General features: G+C 45.9%; 3 protein-coding genes across 3 annotated transcripts; 2 read left to right on the top strand and 1 right to left on the bottom strand.

The window, feature by feature from the left end:
• Window positions 1-3198: 3198 nt before the first annotated feature.
• LOC146379796 (GTPase IMAP family member 9-like) lies at window positions 3199-4063 on the bottom strand (the record flags this gene model as incomplete). Its single annotated transcript, XM_084941254.1, has 1 exon — window positions 3199-4063. A coding segment is annotated over one exon (711 nt), but the record flags the coding sequence as incomplete, so codon positions are not given.
• Window positions 4064-19147: 15084 nt separating this feature from the next.
• Window positions 19148-20562, top strand: LOC146379795 (histone H1-like). Its single transcript, XM_084941236.1, has one exon. It carries the CDS (start codon window positions 19188-19190, stop codon window positions 19782-19784), a length of 597 nt encoding a protein of 198 aa, XP_084797362.1. The 5' UTR covers window positions 19148-19187; the 3' UTR covers window positions 19785-20562.
• A 130-nt stretch (window positions 20563-20692) lies between these two features.
• LOC146379794 (histone H3) lies at window positions 20693-21215 on the top strand. Its single transcript, XM_084941244.1, has one exon. It carries the CDS (start codon window positions 20743-20745, stop codon window positions 21151-21153), a length of 411 nt encoding a protein of 136 aa, XP_084797370.1. The 5' UTR covers window positions 20693-20742; the 3' UTR covers window positions 21154-21215.
• The last annotated feature ends 318 nt before the right edge of the window (window positions 21216-21533 follow it).

Genomic DNA, 21533 nt, shown 5'->3' with positions numbered 1-21533 from the left:
TACTCAAACTCTCTTAAATTAACTTCCAGTAACAAAGGTTTATCATTGATTGAAATTCATTCAGAAATGTTTAACGAATGAGCTGTCACAACTTTCAAGTACAAAGTTGTTATGAAGTCTGTCACATTCCCCCCTTTTTTCTTTTTTTTCCTTTATTTATTCATCCTTCTTATTTCATTGTACTGTATATTGTTACTCTTATTTGCCTTGTATGCCTACTGTGCAAACTGAACTGGAATGACTGACTGTTCGCTTCATAATTTCAATAAAGTTTGGGAAAAAAAAAAAAAACCTCTTCGGCCGCTCCCTTCTGCCGAAGGCAAAATTATCCACACCCACCGCCGCGCTATGAATTGTGGGATATATGGGACCACGAAGCGTGCACCGGACCACGCTTGATATTTGGGGGAATCGACGGAGTACGCATTTGAAGTACACTTCGAATTGGGACAGCCGTCGTCGCGTGGCGGTGACGTAACCGCACTTAAAATGCGTACTTCAAGCGTGCAGACCCTGAATTGGGACACAGCCTCAGTGGGACTCACCTGCTCAGGTGAAAACAGCTGTGCTTTACTTTCGCCACGTCACTTCAGGAAACATGACACCATCAAAATAAAAGCACAGACACACATCACGTTTGCAACAATAATAAAGATGAGTCGTGTTATTAGTGCTGTAATGAACGTGAACAACATCCATGTGACTTCACTTTGAAGGAGCAGAGCGGGTTTGGGTCAGTGATGTTTCAGGAAGCAGAGGCCGCTCACAGACCTCACAGCAGCCAGTGGATGTTTCTGTACACTGCAGAGTAATCGAGTAATCGACGTCTGCTCACAGAGAGGCTCAGAGTCCGGCTGGGGCTCAAACCGGAGCACAGGACCACTTTTATTAGTTTCACCTTCACAAACACAACATGTGAACTGCAGTCGACACAGTTTGCTGCACTAAATGCACTGATGCTGCTGCACAATCACACACAACCATTAATCTGGATCATAACCTTCAGAGAGTCAACAGGAAGACGTTTTATTGCAGCGGGTTGAGTGTAACGGCTGCTGATACAAACTGAGTACATCAGCAGCTTCTGGATGAAATGCAGACACAGTTATGATGAAGGTGTACGTGATGGTGCTCTTTATTATGAACGCTCCGTCGCTATGAATTATGGGATGGCGTTTTCTCCTCCCCTTCACAAAGGATGCTCCAGTGTCTCCTCTGCTGAAGGACGCGCGGAAGCTTTGTGATCCCATTGGTCAGAAACCGTGTGCAGGTCAACAGGGGGCGCTCTGCTCACTGCTGTCAGTTCGTCCCCTCTGACGTCACAGTCACGTGACGGTTGAATTAAACATGGTTCAAACTGCTGACAGGAAGTTTACATCAACACTAATGATATATATAATCTGTCTGTGAAGGTTCTCAGTCATCCAGGTCATCGTAGTCAAAGGAGCTTGCAAAGAAAAGCGTCTGGACTTCTTTAAGTTACTTGAAGACGTTTCACCTCTCATCCGAGAAGCTTCTTCAGTTCTAAGGTCAAATGGTGGAGAGTCCCAGATATAAACCTAGTGGGAGTTTCCCCCCACAGAGGGACAAAAGGACCCCCTGATGATCCTCTAATCGCCTGAGCCAAGGTGTGAAACTGGGTGTGGGTCCCAATCAGCCAGAGTTTCGGGTGTGTTCATTGTGAAACCTGGCCCCACCTTATCATGTGAATTCCTGAGGTCAGATGGCCCAGGATGTGAGTGGGCGTTAAGGCGTCTGGGAAGGGATCTCAAAACTGGATTATAGATGGCAGAGAGTTGGTGTCGTAAACCCCCGCCTCTGTTCAAAGATGGTCGCTCACAGTGGACATAGATGCTTCTTTCACTCCTCTTTCAAACCATCTGTCCTCTCTGTCCAAAATGTGAACATTGGCATCCTCGAAAGAGTGACCTTTGACCTTTAGATGCAGATGGACTGCTGAGTCTTGTCCTGTGGAGGTGGCTCTTCTGTGTTGTGCCATGCGCTTGTGAAGTGGCTGTTTGGTCTCTCCAATGTAGAGGTCTGGGCATTCCTCGCTGCACTGTACAGCATACACCACATTGTTAAGTCTGTGTTTTGGCGTTTTGTCTTTCGGGTGAACCAGTTTGTGTCTGAGCGTGTTGCTGGGTCTGAAATGCACCGGGATGTCATGCTTGGAGAAAACTCTCCTGAGTTTTTCTGATACACCGGCTACATAGGGGATGACAATGTTGTTGCGTCTGTCCTTCTTATCCTCCCTCGCTGGTGTCTGATCTTCTGCCCATTTAGGATAGCTGCACGTTTTGAGTGCTTCCTTTACATGTGTGTGTTCCTTCTTTTTTCCTTCAGGCTTAGAGGGAACATGTTCTGCCCGGTGGTGTAGGGTCCTAATTACTCCAAGTTTGTGTTCCAGAGGGTGATGGGAGTCAAAGAGGAGGTACTGGTCCGTGTGTGTGGGCTTCCGGTAAACTTCGATGTTGAGTTTGCCGTTCTCTTCAATGTGCACAGCGCAGTCCAGGAAAGGCAAAAGACCTCTACATTGGAGAGACCAAACAGCCACTTCACAAGCGCATGGCACAACACAGAAGAGCCACCTCCACAGGACAAGACTCAGCAGTCCATCTGCATCTAAAGGTCAAAGGTCACTCTTTCGAGGATGCCAATGTTCACATTTTGGACAGAGAGGACAGATGGTTTGAAAGAGGAGTGAAAGAAGCATCTATGTCCACTGTGAGTGACCATCTTTGAACAGAGGCGGGGGTTTACGACACCAACTCTCTGCCATCTATAATCCAGTTTTGAGATCCCTTCCCAGACGCCTTAACGCCCACTCACATCCTGGGCCATCTGACCTCAGGAATTCGCATGATAAGGTGGGGCCAGGTTTCACAATGAACACACCCGAAACTCTGGCTGATTGGGACCCACACCCAGTTTCACACCTTGGCTCAGGCGATTAGAGGATCATCAGGGGGTCCTTTTGTCCCTCTGTGGGGGGAAACTCCCACTAGGTTTATATCTGGGACTCTCCACCATTTGACCTTAGAACTGAAGAAGCTTCTCGGATGAGAGGTGAAACGTCTTCAAGTAACTTAAAGAAGTCCAGACGCTTTTCTTTGCAAGCTCCTTTGACGATATATATAATCAAACAAACAGGATCCAATCAGAGGAGCTGATCAATAACATCACCAATCAGACTGATCACAGGATCAAACAGCTGTTTAATAATAATAATCACATGATCAATAATCAGACTGTCAGCTTTTAATCAGGTTAAATGTGAAGTTTTCCTTCTTTGTCTTCATGACGATGATTAATAATAATTAATGATGAAGATCAGTGAAGAACACACGACTCATGTCTCCTCTCTCTCTGCCTGTCTTCTCAAGTCTACTAACATCTCAAGAGTTTCTCTCTGAAGGCGTCTCCTCTCTTCTCTGACGGCTCTCTCAGCCTCTCTGAACATCTCAGTGCTGTAGTATCTTCCTCCGTTTCTCTGAACCATGGTGTTGATCTTCTCCAGCAGCTCTCTGACCTGAGCAGGATCTCTGCTTATGTTGTTAAGAACATGATATCTTCCACCACACTGACAGATGAAGTCACGGAGAGCTGGATACCGTGTGATATTGTCCTCTATGGTGACTCCCACATCCTCCAGGTCGTCTCCACGGGTGAACAGGACCATGGTGTAACCTGCTGATGCTTCTCCAAACATCTGCTGAATGATTCTCACTGTTGCTTCTTCTTCTTTAGTGAATCTGCCAGCCTGGATCACAACCAGGATCACATGAGGACCAGGAGCAGCCAAGGAGACAAATTTAGCGATCTCTGTCTTACTCTCCTCTTCACTTCTATGGGTGTCAAACAGAGGTGGAGTATCAACCACAGCCAGGGTCTGACCATAAAACTGACCTGTTTCTTTCTGACACTCTGATGTTACTGAGGCAGACGTTGCTGCAGATCTAAAGACTCTTCTTCCTAAGATGGTGTTTCCTGCTGCACTCTTCCCAACTCCTGTTTTCCCCACCAGCACCGTCCTGAGTTCTGCTCCACCTGTAGGAGAAGATCAGACCATCATGAGTGAAAGTGTTTCCTGCAGTTTGTCTGCAGCTCACAGCCTGAGAACAAACTGACACTGGTCATGTGACCTCAGCAGGAGATGATGTCAGAGCTGCTCACAGCTCAGTAAAAACAGGTCAGCTAACAGGAAGTAAGCCTCTGCAGGAGGAGCTGATGGAGCAGCAGCATCAGGCCCGGGGGCCAAAAGTGACCCGTGAAAGACCCCCACCCAGCCCACTAGACATCTTTGGAAAATAGACCCCCGACCCCACCAACCCCCATCAGGTGCAGTGTCAGTTTTGGCCGGCGGTCATCGGTTCTGTCCAATAATATGACGCGAGACTGGAGTAAAAGACATCCATACGTGAGCCGAACAGGAAGTGACAGCAGTTTTGGAGATGACCACAAGTCCTGGGCGTTGTACTGTGACAGGAACGGTTACAAAGCGAGACATGACGGAGTAAGCATGTTCCTGTCGGGGCCTCCGTCCTCCGTGGTTGGAGTGCACCTGGATCACAGTGCAGGTGTCCTGTCCTTCTACAGCGTCTGTGACACCGTCACCCTCCTCCACAGAGTCCAGACCACGTTCACGGAGCCCCTACACGCTGGACTCCGTGTGTGCTTAGGATCCACTGCTGAGCTGCTCCAGCCCAGTTAGAGCGAGTAGCAACACCTGCTGATGTTTGGGCGGGGCTACCTGTGATTGTCAGGTGGTTAGCCAATGAGTGTGTAGCATTGTAGTTCTTAATAAAGCAGTAATCTGATCTTCAGTGAATCAGGTTTCCTCACATGCTTTCATGTCAGGATGTTTCTGCTGTGTTCATGCATGATGCACTTTCATATTTAGAGACGTGAAAACACAAGTTCCTCTCTGAGGGTCATTCCACCTTAAATTAACACTCTGCTCCACCACGTGTGATTTGCACAATCATTTGGTTTAATGGTTGAACAGATATAATGAAATTATAGACTTTAAATACACTTTAAAGTCCATCTACAGAAATCTGAGGCTGTGCTTGAACAACAACATCTCAAAAACCGATGAAATCTTGATATGTTCACTCGTCTTTCTTACCATTAAAATGAATCAAGATCTGTAATTCAGGACATTTTGCCATCAGAATTATTGTCTAAAGGCAAAGAAAGATGCCCAACGGATTTACTTTACCAAATTGACCATCCCAGCCTTGCCGTAATGGTCTATTTGATTCACCTTTTATTGTTTATTTTATTTTCACTTGCTGAATACGGGACAGACTTGACTGGGGGAAAGAAAGAGGGAAAGAGAAACAGCTGAGAAGAGGGACAAGGGCAAAAAACAAAAACCAACAGAATGGGCAGAAAAAAAAAATGCATCTATCGATCACCTGGATCACCTGTTGAGAAAGAAAATGAGAAAACAAGCAGAAGAGAACAAGAGTAATAGAATAAACAACATCACAATGATATATGGGAATATGACAGTAAATACTAAATATTAAACATTATTGTGCAGCACGTAAGATCGACAGCGCACAGTGTGCTTTGAGGTAGGAGCCAAAAAGGTGTAGTTTGTGTGTGTGAGCACCCGTGTGTACACCTGTGAGCGTGGACGCGCTTGTTTTTAAAAGGTTCCTTCATGTAATGATCTGCTAGAGGGTGTGGGGGGGCCACAGCCCCGTCCTCCAGGGCATGAAGCAGGTATGGAGGAGATCAAGACTCCAGACATCCAGAGGCCCCCAGAACACAAGAGACCAAGGAAGACCAACAGAGGGGCAGCCGCGCCACTATCCCAGAAAGAGCTGAGGAGAGCCCAGATGAGGGGTCACTCAGCAGCCGCGGAGCAGAAGCCAGGGGGGGTTGCAGTGACGCGCCCGTGAGCTCCGCCGGCAGCCAGCTGCGCCAGAGTGACCGAGCCCCAGGCCGAGAGGCCGAGGGCACCCCACCCCCGAAGTGGCCCGAGCGAGCCCCAGGCTCCAGGCCCCGACAAGCAGCCACCAAGGAGTGAGCCGGTGGGTACCTGGACGCACACCCCCGGACACAAAGAACCACCAACGCACCGATGTCTGAGGGCGTCTGCCACCGGCAGGGGAAGTGGTGGGGGGAGATAGGCCTCCATACCTTGGAGGGCCTGAGATGTCCCCAGAGAGGTGGTGTCTGATACCCAACCTGACATATAGACACAGACATACAGGCACACACAGATACAAACATCCATTCCCACCCTCATGCTCTCATATGCAATTACTCAACACTCAACCAACGTGGAGACAGACATAGAGAGACACTGTACACACAATCACACTCCCCAAGCGTACTCTAAGAACCGGGTCTAGGTACCCTTGCCCCTGGAGGGGGAAACTGCACCCAGACCCAGGTGGTGTTACCCTTTTCCCTGCAGTGGGGAGAAGCAGACCGCCCCGACTCCGCAGCAGCAGGGAGACCCTACACTCCAGACCCCAGTCGGACGGCCAACTCCTCCTCCTGCCCCCCGCTCCAGCAGGCCGCAGAGAACAGGAGGTGAGAGACTCCAAACCTCCCTCCACCCGCTCATTGTAGTGTTGATGCATGTGTGTTCTAAGGTGCATTTAAAACCCAGGAGGGCATGGAGCTACCTGCCAGAGAGCAGCAGGTAAGCACATAGCCCCTCCTGATAGCCCTCAATGTCTACGTGTATTTAAAATTGAGAGGTGGGCAACGACGCCAGGGGTGAGGTGTACACCCTGATGGTCTTTTGGAGTCCGTGTAGCGTGCCCACCCCCAAGATCCTATATGTATGTGTAATGAGAGTGTGAGTAATGTGAATGTCTAAGTTGTGGGATAAAATTGAGGCACAGGCAGCCAGAAGGGGACGGGGACGGGGACGGGGGGGGGGGTAGCCTCCTCTGCACCCTGGTGACACACCCCTACTCCAAGGCCCTGCATGTGTGGGTGGTTGTGGTGGAGCGGGAAGAGGGAGGCAGCTGGAGATGGGGAGGGAAGGGAGGGAGGGGCAAGGACAGATACATTAAAATAAGATGGGTACTGGCTGTGTCTGTGATGGTGCTCAGTTATTCAGGTCATGGTGATCGAAGGAGCTCTGAAAGAAAAGCATCTGGACTCTTTAAGTCTCTTGAAGACGTTTCATCTGAGAAGCTTCTTCAGTTCTAAGAACAACTGGTGGAGAGTCCCAGATTTAAGTAAGAAGTAAAGTTTATTTATTAAGTGCTTTTCACAGACAGGCAGTCACAAAGCGCTGCACACAGAGATTAAAATGAACAGTACAATTATACACAATGTAAAAGGCTTAAATGTAAATTAGAAACGTGAAGAATATAAAATACGTAGATCCAACACGTTCTCACTCCCAGCTCGTCAAATGCGTGACACGTGGTCAGGCTCCCTCTGCGTCACTTATCCACGTGCAGGGTCCTCTCATTGGATACTATAGAGCTCCCTAAACGTTGCTTATTGACGACAAGAGATTGAAGAGCCTGTTGTCCGTATATTTATACATTTCCAAAATCACACTGTAGTGACGTATACAGAACACAGTAAATTATATAATTAAACAACTACCTGAGAAACAGCAGAGAAATTAATTATAGGCTGTTACTTTTGTATCGTTTATTGCATTTATGGAGGGAGTGATGTATGCTGGGTAATGGCCCTGTGGGGCCCCGTACTGCAGACGACCCTGTCCGACACGCAGCCCTGAGTCCTCACATACTGTGGTCGGTCGGTGAGGTAGTCCAGAATCCATGTAGTGAGGTGATGGTCCACTCCTGAGTTCTCCAGCTTGTCCTTCAGGACTGTGGGCAGAATGGTGTTGAAGGCACTGGAGAAATAAAAGAACTTTATTCTCACAGTGCTCCCAGCAGTGTCCAGGTGAGCGAGGGAGCGATGCAGGAGGTGGATGACGGCATCATCCGCTCCAACTCTACGAGACATGCTGTGTAAGTAAATACAAACAACCACAGTTTGGTCTGCAGTTATTCAAAGATCCCACAGACTTAGTTTAGAGGATCCACACTATCTGCACTGTTTATAGTCAATTCTGCAAGTTTTTGAACAGTGAAATTTGTTTTGTGCCCAAATTATTCTGCAGATCGTCAGAATGAAAAGTTATTGGCCATGTTTGAGTTGCTATCATGACATTACTGTGTGTTAGGTTGTGGGATATCCAGACTAACAAGCGGGACACTGAATGTCACCTCTCCAATGTTTTGATCTGCATGTTTGATTCTGACTTTGTCTTTTTGAGTCCACACTCCACACCAGTGGGTGGCAGTAATAAACCATTATTTTCTTTGCCAACCACAAATAAAAGCTGCAGAAGAAGAAGGCTTAAAAGAAGGCGGGAGCACAGCTGAGGGAACATAACACCGCTGCAGTAACAGAGAGGCACAGACAGCCTGCAGCTTCCTTCATTTCACCATCGAACACTGAAGAGTTTGTAGCAGTAATTCAGATTATTCTGATCATCAGCATGGATACGGGACGACAGACGCGATCGATCAGTCAGCAAGACCTGCGGATCAATATCTGAGAAGTCACAGTCCTATGGCGGGAAATAGTAAATTATCTCTTTGATAAGACGTATAGTTTACCTCTTCAGCTTCTTTGTCTTCTTGAATGCGTTAAAATCGATGGAGAAACCCTCCTGAAGACGCTGCTCCGTGGAGCGTTCAGAGGCAGCGCCTGGATTTGGAGCAAGTTTCAGCAACGCGTCAGCAACGGTAACCAACAAGAACCCACCTTTACTATTATTGATAATAATATGGCTGTGGTTAATGAAGATGATGCAATCATTCCTATTGATGCTGACGACGTAAGCCACGATCAAACCTCGATGATGACGACGGTGTCGAATAATATCCGTTTTTAATGAGATCGAGATCACGCGATAGATCAGATTAATGTATTGATGAGAAAATCACGTTAGCAATGGGAGCTGTACTGATTTATGTCTGTTGAATTGAAAGAAGAAGTAAGCACAAGCTTAGATATCCTCTGGTACAGGAAATACCAAATATGGCAACAGCAGCGGAAAGTCCCACAGCATTTCAACAGGAAGTGAGTCACCGCGAGTAGAAAACGAAAGGACCCAAACTTGTATAACACCTTTCTACCCTAACTCTATACAACATGCCTCATTCACCCATTCATGCTAGCACCCTATGCTTAACATTCACGCTCACAGAGAGCAGCTCGTAGCTAACAGTACTCTGCATGCAGACTGGAGCATGGAGGGATCGCCCCATCAAAGCAGGTAGCTCTGGTCGTCTGCCTCCTTTTCCACTTGGATCACACTGAGAGGTGGCAGAAGTCAGGACATGGCCAAATAAATATGAAAGAGTCCCTTTAGGAAGGTTCAAGGCTCTTCCTCTAGTTTTTTTGATCCATTCATTAAATCCTGAATCGATTTTTAAATATAAATATACTTTTGCCAGAAACGTCAAAATCTCAGGTTAAAGCTCACGAAACTATTTCACCGACCACCAAACAGCTAAAACAACGACGACGATTAAAGAGTGGATAAACAGATTCCACACAATGATGGAAACACAGAGCGTGGATCGTTCACCCGACGGCGCGTACACGGACACGCCGTCGGGGCTGACAGCCGACAGCTAACGGAGTCTGAAGCCGCAGGTTTGTCACTCCGACCAAAACTCACTGAACCAGCAGCAAAAGAAGATCAAACTTCAAGTCCATCAAGAGTCACAATGATGAAGAGCAACGTCTGAAGAAAAGGTCACAGTTTGAAATCAAGCACCAGAGGACTGATCACTGTGGATTTACTCATTGAAATTGTTGGGATGTCTGGGTCGTTGACTCAGAAGTTTGAGTTTATTATATTATTCATCATTTCTAGTCTTTGGTTTCTTTGTCTGTGTTCCCTCTGTTGCAGCGCCTGCCTGTAAGTCTGTGTCTTTAGTTCAGTCTGTGTTATGTTTCCTGTTTTATTTTGAAGGTCCTTGTCTTATGTTAATGCGTCTGGTTTTGCTTCCCCTGTCTCGTTAGGCCTGATTTGCCCCAGCTGTGTTTCCCTCCTGTTGCCCGTTCCCTGATGGCTCCCTCTGTGTGTTTAAGCCCTTATCGTTCTGTGTGGTCTGTCCGTTTGCCAGTTCAGGTTATTATTGTTTTCAGTTTAGTATTTGTATTCCTGGTTTTGCTAGTTCTGTTTGCCATCTAGCAATAAATCTAAGTTTGAGTTTACTTCCTGCCTCTGAGTGTCTGCTCATTAGCTCCTCCTTACACCACTCCTGCCGGCACACAGCCTTCACATAACAGAAATGATAAGTTTTGTCTTCTTCTCTGCTCATTTTTGCTGTTTCATCAGCGTTTTGTGGCGAGTCACTGCTTCCCCATTTCCACTTTATCAAGCACAGGATTGAGATCAGACCAGTATCACTACAGTTAGATCAGGATCAAATTCATGTGATTGGAATAAAGGATTGTTACAAATGTGATGTTGCTCTGTCGTTACTAAATTGCTTAAATAAACCGTCCTGCATTCAAGAGACTCAATTGTGGACATTTTTTTTTAACTCTAAGTGACTGTTGTTGTGATTTGGCGCTACATAAATAAAATTGAATTGAATTACCAGTAAAGGAAAACTTATTACACGTATTACAATCATACCAATAGTTCTTACATGTTGCTCTCAAGACGAACACATCCTCGGGGGTCTAGTCTTTTCCGTTTCACTAAAATATAACCAAGCCAACATCACCAGAGCATCATGGAGGAGAGCAGCCGCTAACAGTGACGCGTTGACCCGGGAAGCTGCTTAAGGAGTGTTTCATCAGCTGAGGAGAGGTAAACACCGGGAGGTCTCCTCACCGCCGGCTCAGTCCACTTTCTTTGGTTTCCATGTGTGATGTGCCAGATTTAACAGGCTGGAGGAAAAAGGAGGAGAAAATACAATAAGAGCACAAGTAGATCAACACAATAGGGCTCCAAACAGTGGGCTTGAAAGAAATAAACATCAAACACAAGCAGCTAAAAAGGAAAAGAAGAAGAAACACGGACTTGTGTTTTGTGTACTTGCGTTGATCAGCAAACACACTTGTAAAGAGGGTAAGAAGCCACAACAAAGCCCCCCAGGACCCAGAGGAAGGAGCTCTGGGTCATCCACCGCCCTCCACGAGTGCTGAAGACCACACGTCTCAACCTGTAGACGATGCACACGTCATGTCAGTCTGCTCATCTGCAGGAACAGGACACCTATCAATGCTTCTGCTGGGTGCTGCCAGCCCGGGCAGAGTGCAGGAACAGGTGTTTAGGAAGACCTTCCCACTCCCACTCATCAGTGCTGTAAGTGATATATTTCTCTTTGGCTCTTGACGAAGGCGGTCGCACTTTTCTCTTCTCCCTCTCCCTTATCTTCCCTGCTTAGCTTCTCGTGTCCTTGGGAAGAGGGAGGCAGCCGGGGATGGGGAGAAAAAGAAGGGAGGAGCAAGATGCCCCAGTAGGCACCCCCGTCCTTCGGCACCCACCAAGGCAAGGGAGCCCAGGCCCATCCAGATTGGGGCCTACGGCAGCAGGACCACCCAGCCCCACAGGACCCGGGGCAGCCCACCTGACCCCACCGCAGAGGAAGCTGTTCCCGCCCTAACATTCAATCATCTCCCAGACTGCACAAGACAGTAGACACCCAGGTTAAGTTTATTCTCCACCTCTCTTATGGCTCTCCCCCACCTGCAGAGTGGACTCCTGCAAGGATGGACCAAACTCCCTGTCAGTTGAAGAGCCCCCTAGTTAGGCCGATGCGCCAGAGGCGCCCTGCGCCAGAGCTGAGCCCCCGTGCACCCACCCGCCCACAACCTCGGCGACACACCAACAAGGACCGAAGCCCCCAAGGCCCAGCCAGAGCCCCAGCACGGAGGCGAAGCACCCCCGAACCCCAAGCCCCCACGCCTGCCCCGGATCCACTCAGGGGCAGCCAGGCTACCAGGCCAGTAACCTACGTCCGCCAGCACAGACCCTCCCCCAGCCCTGCTGCACGCAGCCACAAGGAGAACACCCTCTAAGAGCGAGCAGAGCCACTAACCAGGTTATGACCACAACCCCCGGGTTAAGCCCTCCAGCAGTGGCGGTCCTAGCCTTGTTTGGAGTTTAGTCTGTTACCGTTACTATTTTTACCATTTCTTCTTGGAGCAACTGTAACGCACATAATTTCCTTAGGGATTAATAAAGTATTCTGATTCTGATTGTTTCAGGATGACCTGCCATTATCCAATCACACATCTGCTTACCTGCATCTTTTGCTCGTTTCTCTTCTTTTCCCTTTTTTCTAAACTGAGCACCTGATGGCTTTGAACTTTTCTTGTCCATCTTCCATTGGTTTTAATTTTGCACTCCAGTATGAACACAAATCCCACAACCTGAGGATCACCACAACATAACCTAACACACCGACACCTTAGTTCACAGATATGCTTTGTCTGGGTTTTTTTCTGGGATTTCACACAACCCAGGATTCAAATCATGAATCCATGATGGGTTTGGATTTACATCATTATGAATGAAATGTGCTCTATTTGGAAGCAGCAGCCCCCTCCCCTTTCGACGGGTTGTGTGTGAGACTTTAAATCATCAAACTGTAAATTATAAATTTTAAATTGTTATTGATCCCCGCCCGTATCAAAAAACGCTACTGTGTATGTGCGTGTATGTTTGCAGGTGTATGCATAACTTGTACATCTTTCTTGTGTTAATGTAAATTTGTCTGTTATTGTGTAAATACTTACGCTATTGTGTACTTCACACACATGGAGAAAAGCCAAACTGTCTTTCATTGTTCTTGTAACAGTGACAATAAAAAGCTATTCTATTCTATTCTGTTCTATCTGTGCAGTTCTGAAACGTAACTTTAACCTCAGCCAAACCGATTCTCTCAGTTGTAAATAAAACAGCGAAGTAAACGTGACCCGACAGACAGAACCTGAGTGAATTAAGTCCAGCGTTTAACCACTGAGAGCTAAAACTCAGCTGAGGTTTCAAAGCTGTGATTGGACATCAGCCGCTGATGAAGCTGGTTTGCCTATAAAGTGCTCTGTAGGGAAACGAGCTCCAGCAGCTCTGCGCTCGGGGAAAAACTATATTTACTTATCTTGTGCAGAAAAATGCGCAGACATTGCGCTATATCGAGCACCGGCTGCCCAGTTAAACTGTAACTATCACCAGGTCAAGTGGGCGTGTTTCTTGAATTAGCGGCAGGTGTTAAACAGCTGACAGGTGAGGAGGAGGATGCATGCAGGTAAACTGAGGGCCTGTTGAGCTGATCGCTGGTGTCGTGAGAAAAATGTCAGCTCATTCTTTATGTTACAGAAGCACAGAGACACAAGACCAGGCGGAAAGAGACGATCGTTCGGTGAAAACGAGAATCTGCGAATGCAACATGTGAACACGGAGAGTGGAATATGTAAACAAACCGGTTAACGTGACCCCCCCAAACAAACAAACAAACACAAAAAACCAGTTAAGCTGGAACACCGGGGCTGTGAGCTCGGTGCTCTCTGTCAGCTGACTGTTAGCAGAGCGAGTGACATCTCTGAAAACATCTGAGCACAAACATGTTCTATGTTGACAACCTGACCAGACGTGACGATTACGCCGCGACATTCGCGGCTAAAACACTGTTAAAAGTTTAGCTGGTGACAGAAAAACGGGGTATTTTAAAACTTTACAACACCACCATCACTGCTGCCTGTGATTTGAAATGGATTCTGGGATACCCGCCCCAAGTCGACATAAGCAATCGATTATCTAGGATCCACCTGTCTTGACTTACTTTGCACGGCAACCAATCAAATGTTAGAGAAGCTGCATGAGCAGCGTTGACCCCGCCCACTTAGTTTGATGGGTGAGGCTGACAGATAAAATGATTTCAAGGTGAGACATGAAGGGGACAATAGTGCCAAAATGAATTAAATAAATACATCATTAAATAATTAATTAAAACTGTCAATAATTATTTAAATGTGTTATTAATTAATCAAATATGTCAATAATTAATTAATTAAATGTGTTGTAAATATTTATTTAATTAATTATTGCCACATTTAATTAATTATTTAATGGTGTATTTAATTAATTCATTATGTCAGTCCTGGCGTTCCATATCCGGAGACCCTGCCATCTTAATATTATTAGATCTCAGTGCTGCTTTTGATACAGTAGATCGCAGCCTTCTCCTCTCCAGACTGGAACAACACATTGGAATAAAAGGGATTATTTTGGAATGGTTTAAATCCTACCTATCTAATCGAACCTTCTCTGTTAAACTCAGAGACTCATTATCCCCAAGGACTGTGCTTTCTTGTGGGGTCCCCCAGGGCTCTATCCTTGGCCCAGCCCTTTTTTTAATCTACATGCTTCCGATGGGCTCAATTTAAAAAAAAATATGATATCTCGTTTCATTGCTACGCAGATGACTCTCAGATTTACAGACGGAAATCTGTGAATCCTCTGTTTGAAGGGTCTGTTTGATTGTCTGGAAGACGTTAAGGCATGGTTGGCGCTAAATTTTCTCAACCTAAATGAGCAGAAAACTGAATAAAGAATAAAGTTACGTTGAAACCAAGCACACCATTGTTTTTCTTGTGACATTACCAATAAGTTTGATGTGTCACATGACCCTCTTCCTATTGAAAAAACAAAAGTTGTATCCAAGATGGCCGACTTCTAAATGGCCACCATGGGCACCACCCATCTTGAGGAGTTTGCCCCCTCACATATACTAATGTGCCACAAACAGGACTTTAATATCACCAACCATTCCCATGTTATTACGGTGTATCCATATAAGTGGCCCACCCTGTATAGTTAAGTACAGACTGAATACTAGAGATGGACCGATCCGATATTACATGTCGGTATCGGTCCGATACTGACCTAAATTACTGGATCGGATATCGGAGAGAAATAAAAAAATGTAATCCGATCCATTAAATATCAAAAAAGCACCTCACAAAACTTGCGACACGGCGTAACTCGGCTCATAACCGTAGCACATCGCAGCAGTGTGGTCACGTGATAGAGCGGCTGTGTGTATTTGTAGCCTGCTAGCAAACATTTCATCTCCGAGGAAGTGATCCCAGAGAGAAGTAAAGCAAGTGTGTAAGTTCATCTCTGAATGTTTGTAAAGCATTCCCGCGTTAAGCTTAACAACCGATATATAGAGCAACTGCCTCTCTCTCTCCTGCTGCTACTTCAATCGTGAAACTGCTTAATGATCAGCTGATCGGCTTTTCTGTCGCGAGTCCGTCTCTCTTCTTTGTTTTTGGCCCACTTTGCACCAGAAAGAGGAAACCAGCGGCTGAACAACAGCAGCACGTTTAACCTTGATAAGCTGCTGTTAGAATTTATTTAATATTACTTTCTACACCAGGATCTTTTTCTGTGCAGCTGACGGCTGGTAACTGTGCAGGGGCGGATCTAGCAAAGTTTAGCCAGGGGGGCCGATAGGGCATTAACAGGGAAAAGGGGGCACAAAGACATACTTTTCTTTCTTATTCTCATTTAAAATATCTAGCTTTTAATTATTTAATAATTATCTGAATCTTACACCCAAAGTTTTAATCTGATGTAAAATATATAGAAGTCCATTACTGTATATAGTAACTGTTAAGTCTAATATACCCTAGTAAGCTGTAGTACTTTTTCCTTTGGGAAAGTACCATCTGTGAATTCTGCAATTCTGTTGAAGAAAAATGTTGAATCTATTTAATTATTCTTGAAAAATAATTTATTTCTGTGAATTTTTTTCACCCTGCATCAAATTAAAGTTGATTACATTGATTAAGCATCATGAGGAAGAGGCTGGTTCCCTATTTTCTTTTGCTGGGAGTTTGCAACCCTATTAGTTAGGTTGCTTAATATTTCTGCTAAGTACTCTTTAAAATACCAGAATAGGGAGGATGGAGCAGGTTTAACTTTATTAGATTGATCAGTGTTGCTGATCTATGAAATATTTTGGGTGCAGTGGGTTTTTTTTTGTTGTTGTTTTTTACATACAGGTATAACAGAATAGCTTTAGTGTTGTTGTTGTTTTTTAAGTTGAGTATGAACTTATACAAAAAGCAGCAAGAAAAAAACAGTTTTATTGATTAAAAAACACACTATATCGGATTCATATCGGTATCGGCAGATATCCAAATTTATGATATCGGTATCAGTATCGGACATAAAAAAGTGGTATCGTGCCATCTCTACTGAATACTAGAGGAAAAACCCAACAGTCTGAATCCCGTACAGCCAATCATTTTCAGCGATGACTTCATTTTAACAGGGAGAGAGTAGAAAAAATATTATATTGAATACTGTCATATAAAAATAAAATGTGTTATTTTCTTTTTTTGGCCAATAGTTTAAGGTGGAGGGCAGTTATTCATGGGGGTTTCAATGCGTACAGTTGCCTTGTGGTCTTTCTCCGTGCCCCAATCAGCTCATTTAGAAATTTCATCAGTGCTGTGGTTTGCTGTGGTGCCCCCTCCAGGGGCAGGACAGACAGATGTCATTAGTAAGCACCACTGCACTCTCTGTGGTGTATGTGAACAACATGCTTGCACACGAGTGCATGGAGAGAGACAATCTTTACATGTTTTACCTCTTTAGTAACTTTTGCAACGTTACGGGTTGTATGAACGCTGTGTGTCATGTTAGATAAGCAGCGTAGGTCAGACACCTAGGTCAGTACTTCTTTAATTGGAAATAAGAGCTTTTACATGTCAAACACCACACAGAGACTTTCGTGTGTTTCAAAACCAACCCTGACCCTAACGGCTACGGAACAAAATCGTCTGGCATCACATTTATTCAAAACTGTTTTATCCATCTGTCTTTTGACAAGAACATCCACAAAACCATCCAGGTTTATGGCTCTGGCCCTTCTGGCCTGACTGCTTCACACCCCAAATTGATGAGTCGATTGTCATGCACTGGGTTCCTTAGGCTACGTCCACACTAATGCGTTTTCGTTTGAAAATGCATCGTTTTCTCTCTGTTTTGTCCTCCCGTCCACACTGAGACGTTTTGAAAGCGCTCTCGAAAACACATACATTTCAAAACGGAGCTGTCCGGTTGCAGCGTGGACGTAGCCTTAGAGTAGATTTGATTAATTTTAGCAGTGAAAAACTGTGCTCACAAGCCGAGGCTGAAAGGTGACAAACAAAACGAGTTAGAGGGGTGGCCAGCGCCCCCCTATGGCCATCCCCCCTTGTTGGGGCCACTGTGTACGACCCCTACAGCATGGGTCCTGGAAAATCATGTTATCTGCGACTCTGTGACAGGTACTGATATTTTCTAAACATCAGTATTTCATCTGCTAAAGTGCATAACCAGTTATTCACTGCTACACCTGTTCTCCAGTCAGCTGCCTCATCTTTACTTTTTTTTTTTTTTTTAATTACTTTATTTAAATATCAAAATTCACAATTACAAATACACATAATACAAGCACCATGCACAAATTATTCACATCTTATTTTACATTTTACAATAATAAAAGCTCCCACGGCAAGTCGTTACCTAATTTCATATCTCTCGTTTTTCTTCTTCTCAGCTCAGTTACAATGTTTTTACATACTACGAAACTACTTATTATTTTTTGTTCTATAACACCTTTAGCCCTTGTTTTCCATATGTGTACATTTATAATGCACATCACCAGCCAAAACAATCTTCTTTTATTTTCACTCATCTTTTCTTTAAACAAACCATATCTTACTGATTTTGTATTATTTTCAATATTAAAACCTAGTTTTTCCATCCTTCTTATTTCAACCGTCCTGTAACATGATATCAAAAGATGATCAAGAGTTTCGTCTTCATCACAATTCTCCATAGGGCATTTCTTTGTAGTAACGAAGCAACTCCACAGAGCCTCATCTTTACCAGTCCCAGTAATTATAAGGCATAGATGGAAAAAATCTCATAAAATCAAACCAAACTCAGTAATCTAATTTCTGTGTGATGTAAACCTATTCCTCTTAAGCACATCTCTGCTGCAATTATTGCCTTTTTTTTAAATCTAATAAATCATTCATGCATAACATTTTATCACCACTCAGAAATGAGACATTTTCTTCTTCCCTGAGACTCAAACCAGGTGACTGTTGTCGCGGGGGAGTCGCAGTGGTTTATAAGGATCATCTGACCTGTGTCCATTTAATCCTGGTTCTTTTAACTCCTTTGAATTATTAATCTATCGACCTCCCAAATCCTGCAAACATTCCCTGAATGAACTCTCTAATCTCCTGTCCTCTCCTCTGTTATGATTCATTTTGATAAAATCATCTTGGTAGGTGACTTTAATTTACATATGGATGATGCCTCTAACTACTCTGCCACAGAATTTCTTAAATTGCAAAAGCATTTAATTTTGTGCAATAATAAAACTCTTTTGTGCACATGTCTGATCATAGATGTAAAATGAATAAACTGGTCCTGGGTGCTAAAGTCTCTAAATGCTGTGGGCTCAGCTGCAAACACAGAAACAGTTTCCTGCAGTTTCCAGTCTAACACTGAACACCAGAATGAAACCGCTGATGTGTGATATTATAGATAACAGTATAATATCACATCAGCGTGTACAGTCAGACTGGATGTAGGGAAGTCTCTCCCAGCGGATCATCTCTGACTCTATATCCGCCCGGTCACCGGCAGCCTGCGTGTGTTTACCGCCACCGAAATCTGCCTCCGTTAGAACCCAACTATCCCCGGCACTGCCGCTGTTTCACCGGGACTCTGTCCCCACAGGTCTTCGCTGACCGGAGCACCGAGATCACATTTCATCCGAACCGCTTTGGGTCACTTTAGGAGCAGAAATGTGGAGAAAGTTCGCTGCGAGCTGCTCCGAGAGGCGGTGTGTCAGAGAGGTTTGAAGCCTCCCGAAATTAACGGAAGAAGTCCCGAAGGACAAAAACAGGATCAGACGGGAGACCGGAGAGTTTTCTCCCCGCTGCCTCGGAACGGGGTTTCAAACGTTTATCTGGGGCCGGTTTGAGCTCCGAAACGCGGCGAAGAAAACACAAGAAGAGCCGCGATTGTAGCGGCAGCAGAGCGGAGGGCTGGCTTCACTCTCCATGGTTCTCATGTGCTTGATAAGTCCCGCCTCCCGCGCGAAGCTCAGACATGCTCAGTACGAAGCTCACGCGCAGACATGGCAGAAGAAGCTCCCGCAGCTGCACCGGCGAAAGCCCCGGCTAAGGCTCCCAAGAAGAAGTCCGCTCCCCGGGCTAAGAAGGACGGACCCAGCCTCCCTAAGCTCATCGTCGCCTCGGTGACAGAGTCGAAGGAGCGCAAGGGGACGTCGCTGGCGGCCATAAAGAAGTACCTGACCGCCAAAAATGTGGACGTACCTAAGGCCAACAAACGTATCAACACCGCCGTCGCCAAGCTGGTGGAGAAAGGCATTCTCAGTCAGGTGAAGGGCACCGGGGCTTCCGGTTCCTTCAAGCTTGCTAAGAAAGAACCGAAAGTGGCGAAACCAGCGAAGAAGAAGGCTGCCAAGCCCGCGAAGAAGGCTCCCGCCAAAGCCAAGAAGCCCGCGGTGAAGAAAGTGGCCACTCCGAAGAAATCTCCGGCCAAGAAGGCTGCGAAGAAAGTGGTGAAGAAGAGCCCCAAGAAGGCTGCTCCCAAGAAGCCCAAGGCGGCCGCCAAGAAGCCCAAATCCCCCGCTAAGAAGGCCGCTCCGAAAAAGCCCAAAGCCGCCAAGAAGCCCGCAAAGAAAACTGCGCCAAAGAAGGCCAAGAAGTAAAAGCTCCTCCCGCACTGAGTGCATCAAAGGCTCTTTTCAGAGCCACCACAGCCTCCGCTACGAGCTCCTCATTCAGGGTGTGTGTGTGTGTGTGTGTGTGTGTGTGTGTGTGTGTGTGAGAGAAACTATGCCGGGGAGACACAGGCTGCACACTCAGCTTTACGCTTCATGCTCACCTGTGTCTCCACATGCAGAGTAAATTATGGAGACTGAGCTGGTTCAGGTAGAAAATACGGGTCTCCCAGTTAGCCCACTGAAGGGGAAAATACATGCTGAATTGTCAGAACATTAGACAATTGTGTATGAGTTTCAGTCTTATGTCAATAAATACAATCTGATAATTGACTAGGCAGTGAATGATACTTTGAAACAAGAATTATTTCCCAGTCAGTGCTGCAAATATTTCCAGTTTATTCTGGTGCTGATGACAGGAGCTGATGAGTGCACTGAAGTTGTGGATGACTTTGTTTTCTTGGTTAATTGGTTTACTGGTTTATTACCTGCTGTTGTTTAAAGTTAAATTTGAATTAGCCCCCCACCCCCATCTCAAAGACCTCTGTAGACTTCACATCTATAAGTACTGTGCAGTAACCCACACTGTACATATATGTAACACTATGTATTTTTAGTCTCCCAGATTTGTGTTTGTACATATTTTTGAATACTGTTCATATGTGTAAAGTGCTGCTGAAGCTGTGCACCCCCGCTTGTGTGCAGTAGTAGGCGGCGCCGTCTCACTGTACCTCTGAATAACAATAAAGAAATTCTCTTCTCTCTCTGTCTCGCGCTTCATTTTGAACATTTTCGTCCAATAGCTGAGCAGCTGCCGTGCGCGCGCTACCAGAGCTGGACCAATCAGCGCTGAGCTCCCGCCTGCAGCCCCTGTATAAAGCCGCTGCTCGCGCTCAGACTTCATTCTCTCTTTTGCTGTTCACACAGAGGAGCCCGAAGCTGTAAGATGGCCAGGACCAAGCAGACTGCCCGTAAATCCACCGGAGGAAAAGCTCCCAGGAAGCAGCTCGCCACCAAGGCAGCCCGTAAAAGCGCCCCGGCTACCGGAGGCGTGAAGAAGCCTCACCGTTATAGGCCCGGGACTGTGGCTCTCAGGGAGATCCGCCGCTACCAGAAATCCACCGAGCTGTTGATCCGTAAGCTGCCCTTCCAGCGCCTGGTCAGGGAGATCGCTCAGGACTTTAAGACAGACCTGCGCTTCCAGAGCTCAGCCGTCATGGCTCTGCAGGAGGCTAGCGAGGCTTACCTGGTCGGTCTGTTCGAGGACACCAACCTGTGCGCCATCCACGCCAAGAGGGTCACCATCATGCCGAAAGACATCCAGCTGGCCCGCCGCATCCGCGGAGAGAGGGCTTAAGCTGATCTTAGACCAGTTTACACCAAACACAACGGCTCTTTTAAGAGCCACGTACACGCACTCAGAGCAGCGGTTTACAGCACAGACTCGGTTCGCTAACAGCATGCAGTGTGGGTTAGTATTAATGATTGTACTGTATTGGTACACAGGCATGTAGCGGGGGGGGCAATAGTACGATTATGTCAAGGACAGGAAGTGTAGCGGTGCAGTCCAGGCACACAGACTGCGTCATTAAACACAACAAGCAGAGCTGCGTTTTCAAATTCAAATTTTATTTGTCTCACACACACAACCATACACAGTATGACATGGGGGTGAAATGCTTGTAGCTGTACAATGCCCGACCATTAAATGACAGAAAAAAAAGTTTTACAATATTT

This window comes from Perissodus microlepis, chromosome 10 (assembly GCF_051167445.1).
Source record: "Perissodus microlepis isolate ML-2025 ecotype Zambia chromosome 10, ASM5116744v1, whole genome shotgun sequence".
Lineage (NCBI taxonomy): Eukaryota > Metazoa > Chordata > Actinopteri > Cichliformes > Cichlidae > Perissodus > Perissodus microlepis.
The sequence above is the reverse complement of the archived record's forward strand: the minus strand, read 5'-3'. Positions and strand labels throughout refer to the sequence as shown.

Bases quoted from the DNA above. Each gene is read 5' to 3' on its own strand.
- LOC146379795 (XM_084941236.1), top strand. From the start codon at position 19,188: ATGGCAGAAGAAGCTCCCGCAGCTGCACCGGCGAAAGCCCCGGCTAAG.
- LOC146379794 (XM_084941244.1), top strand. From the start codon at position 20,743: ATGGCCAGGACCAAGCAGACTGCCCGTAAATCCACCGGAGGAAAAGCT.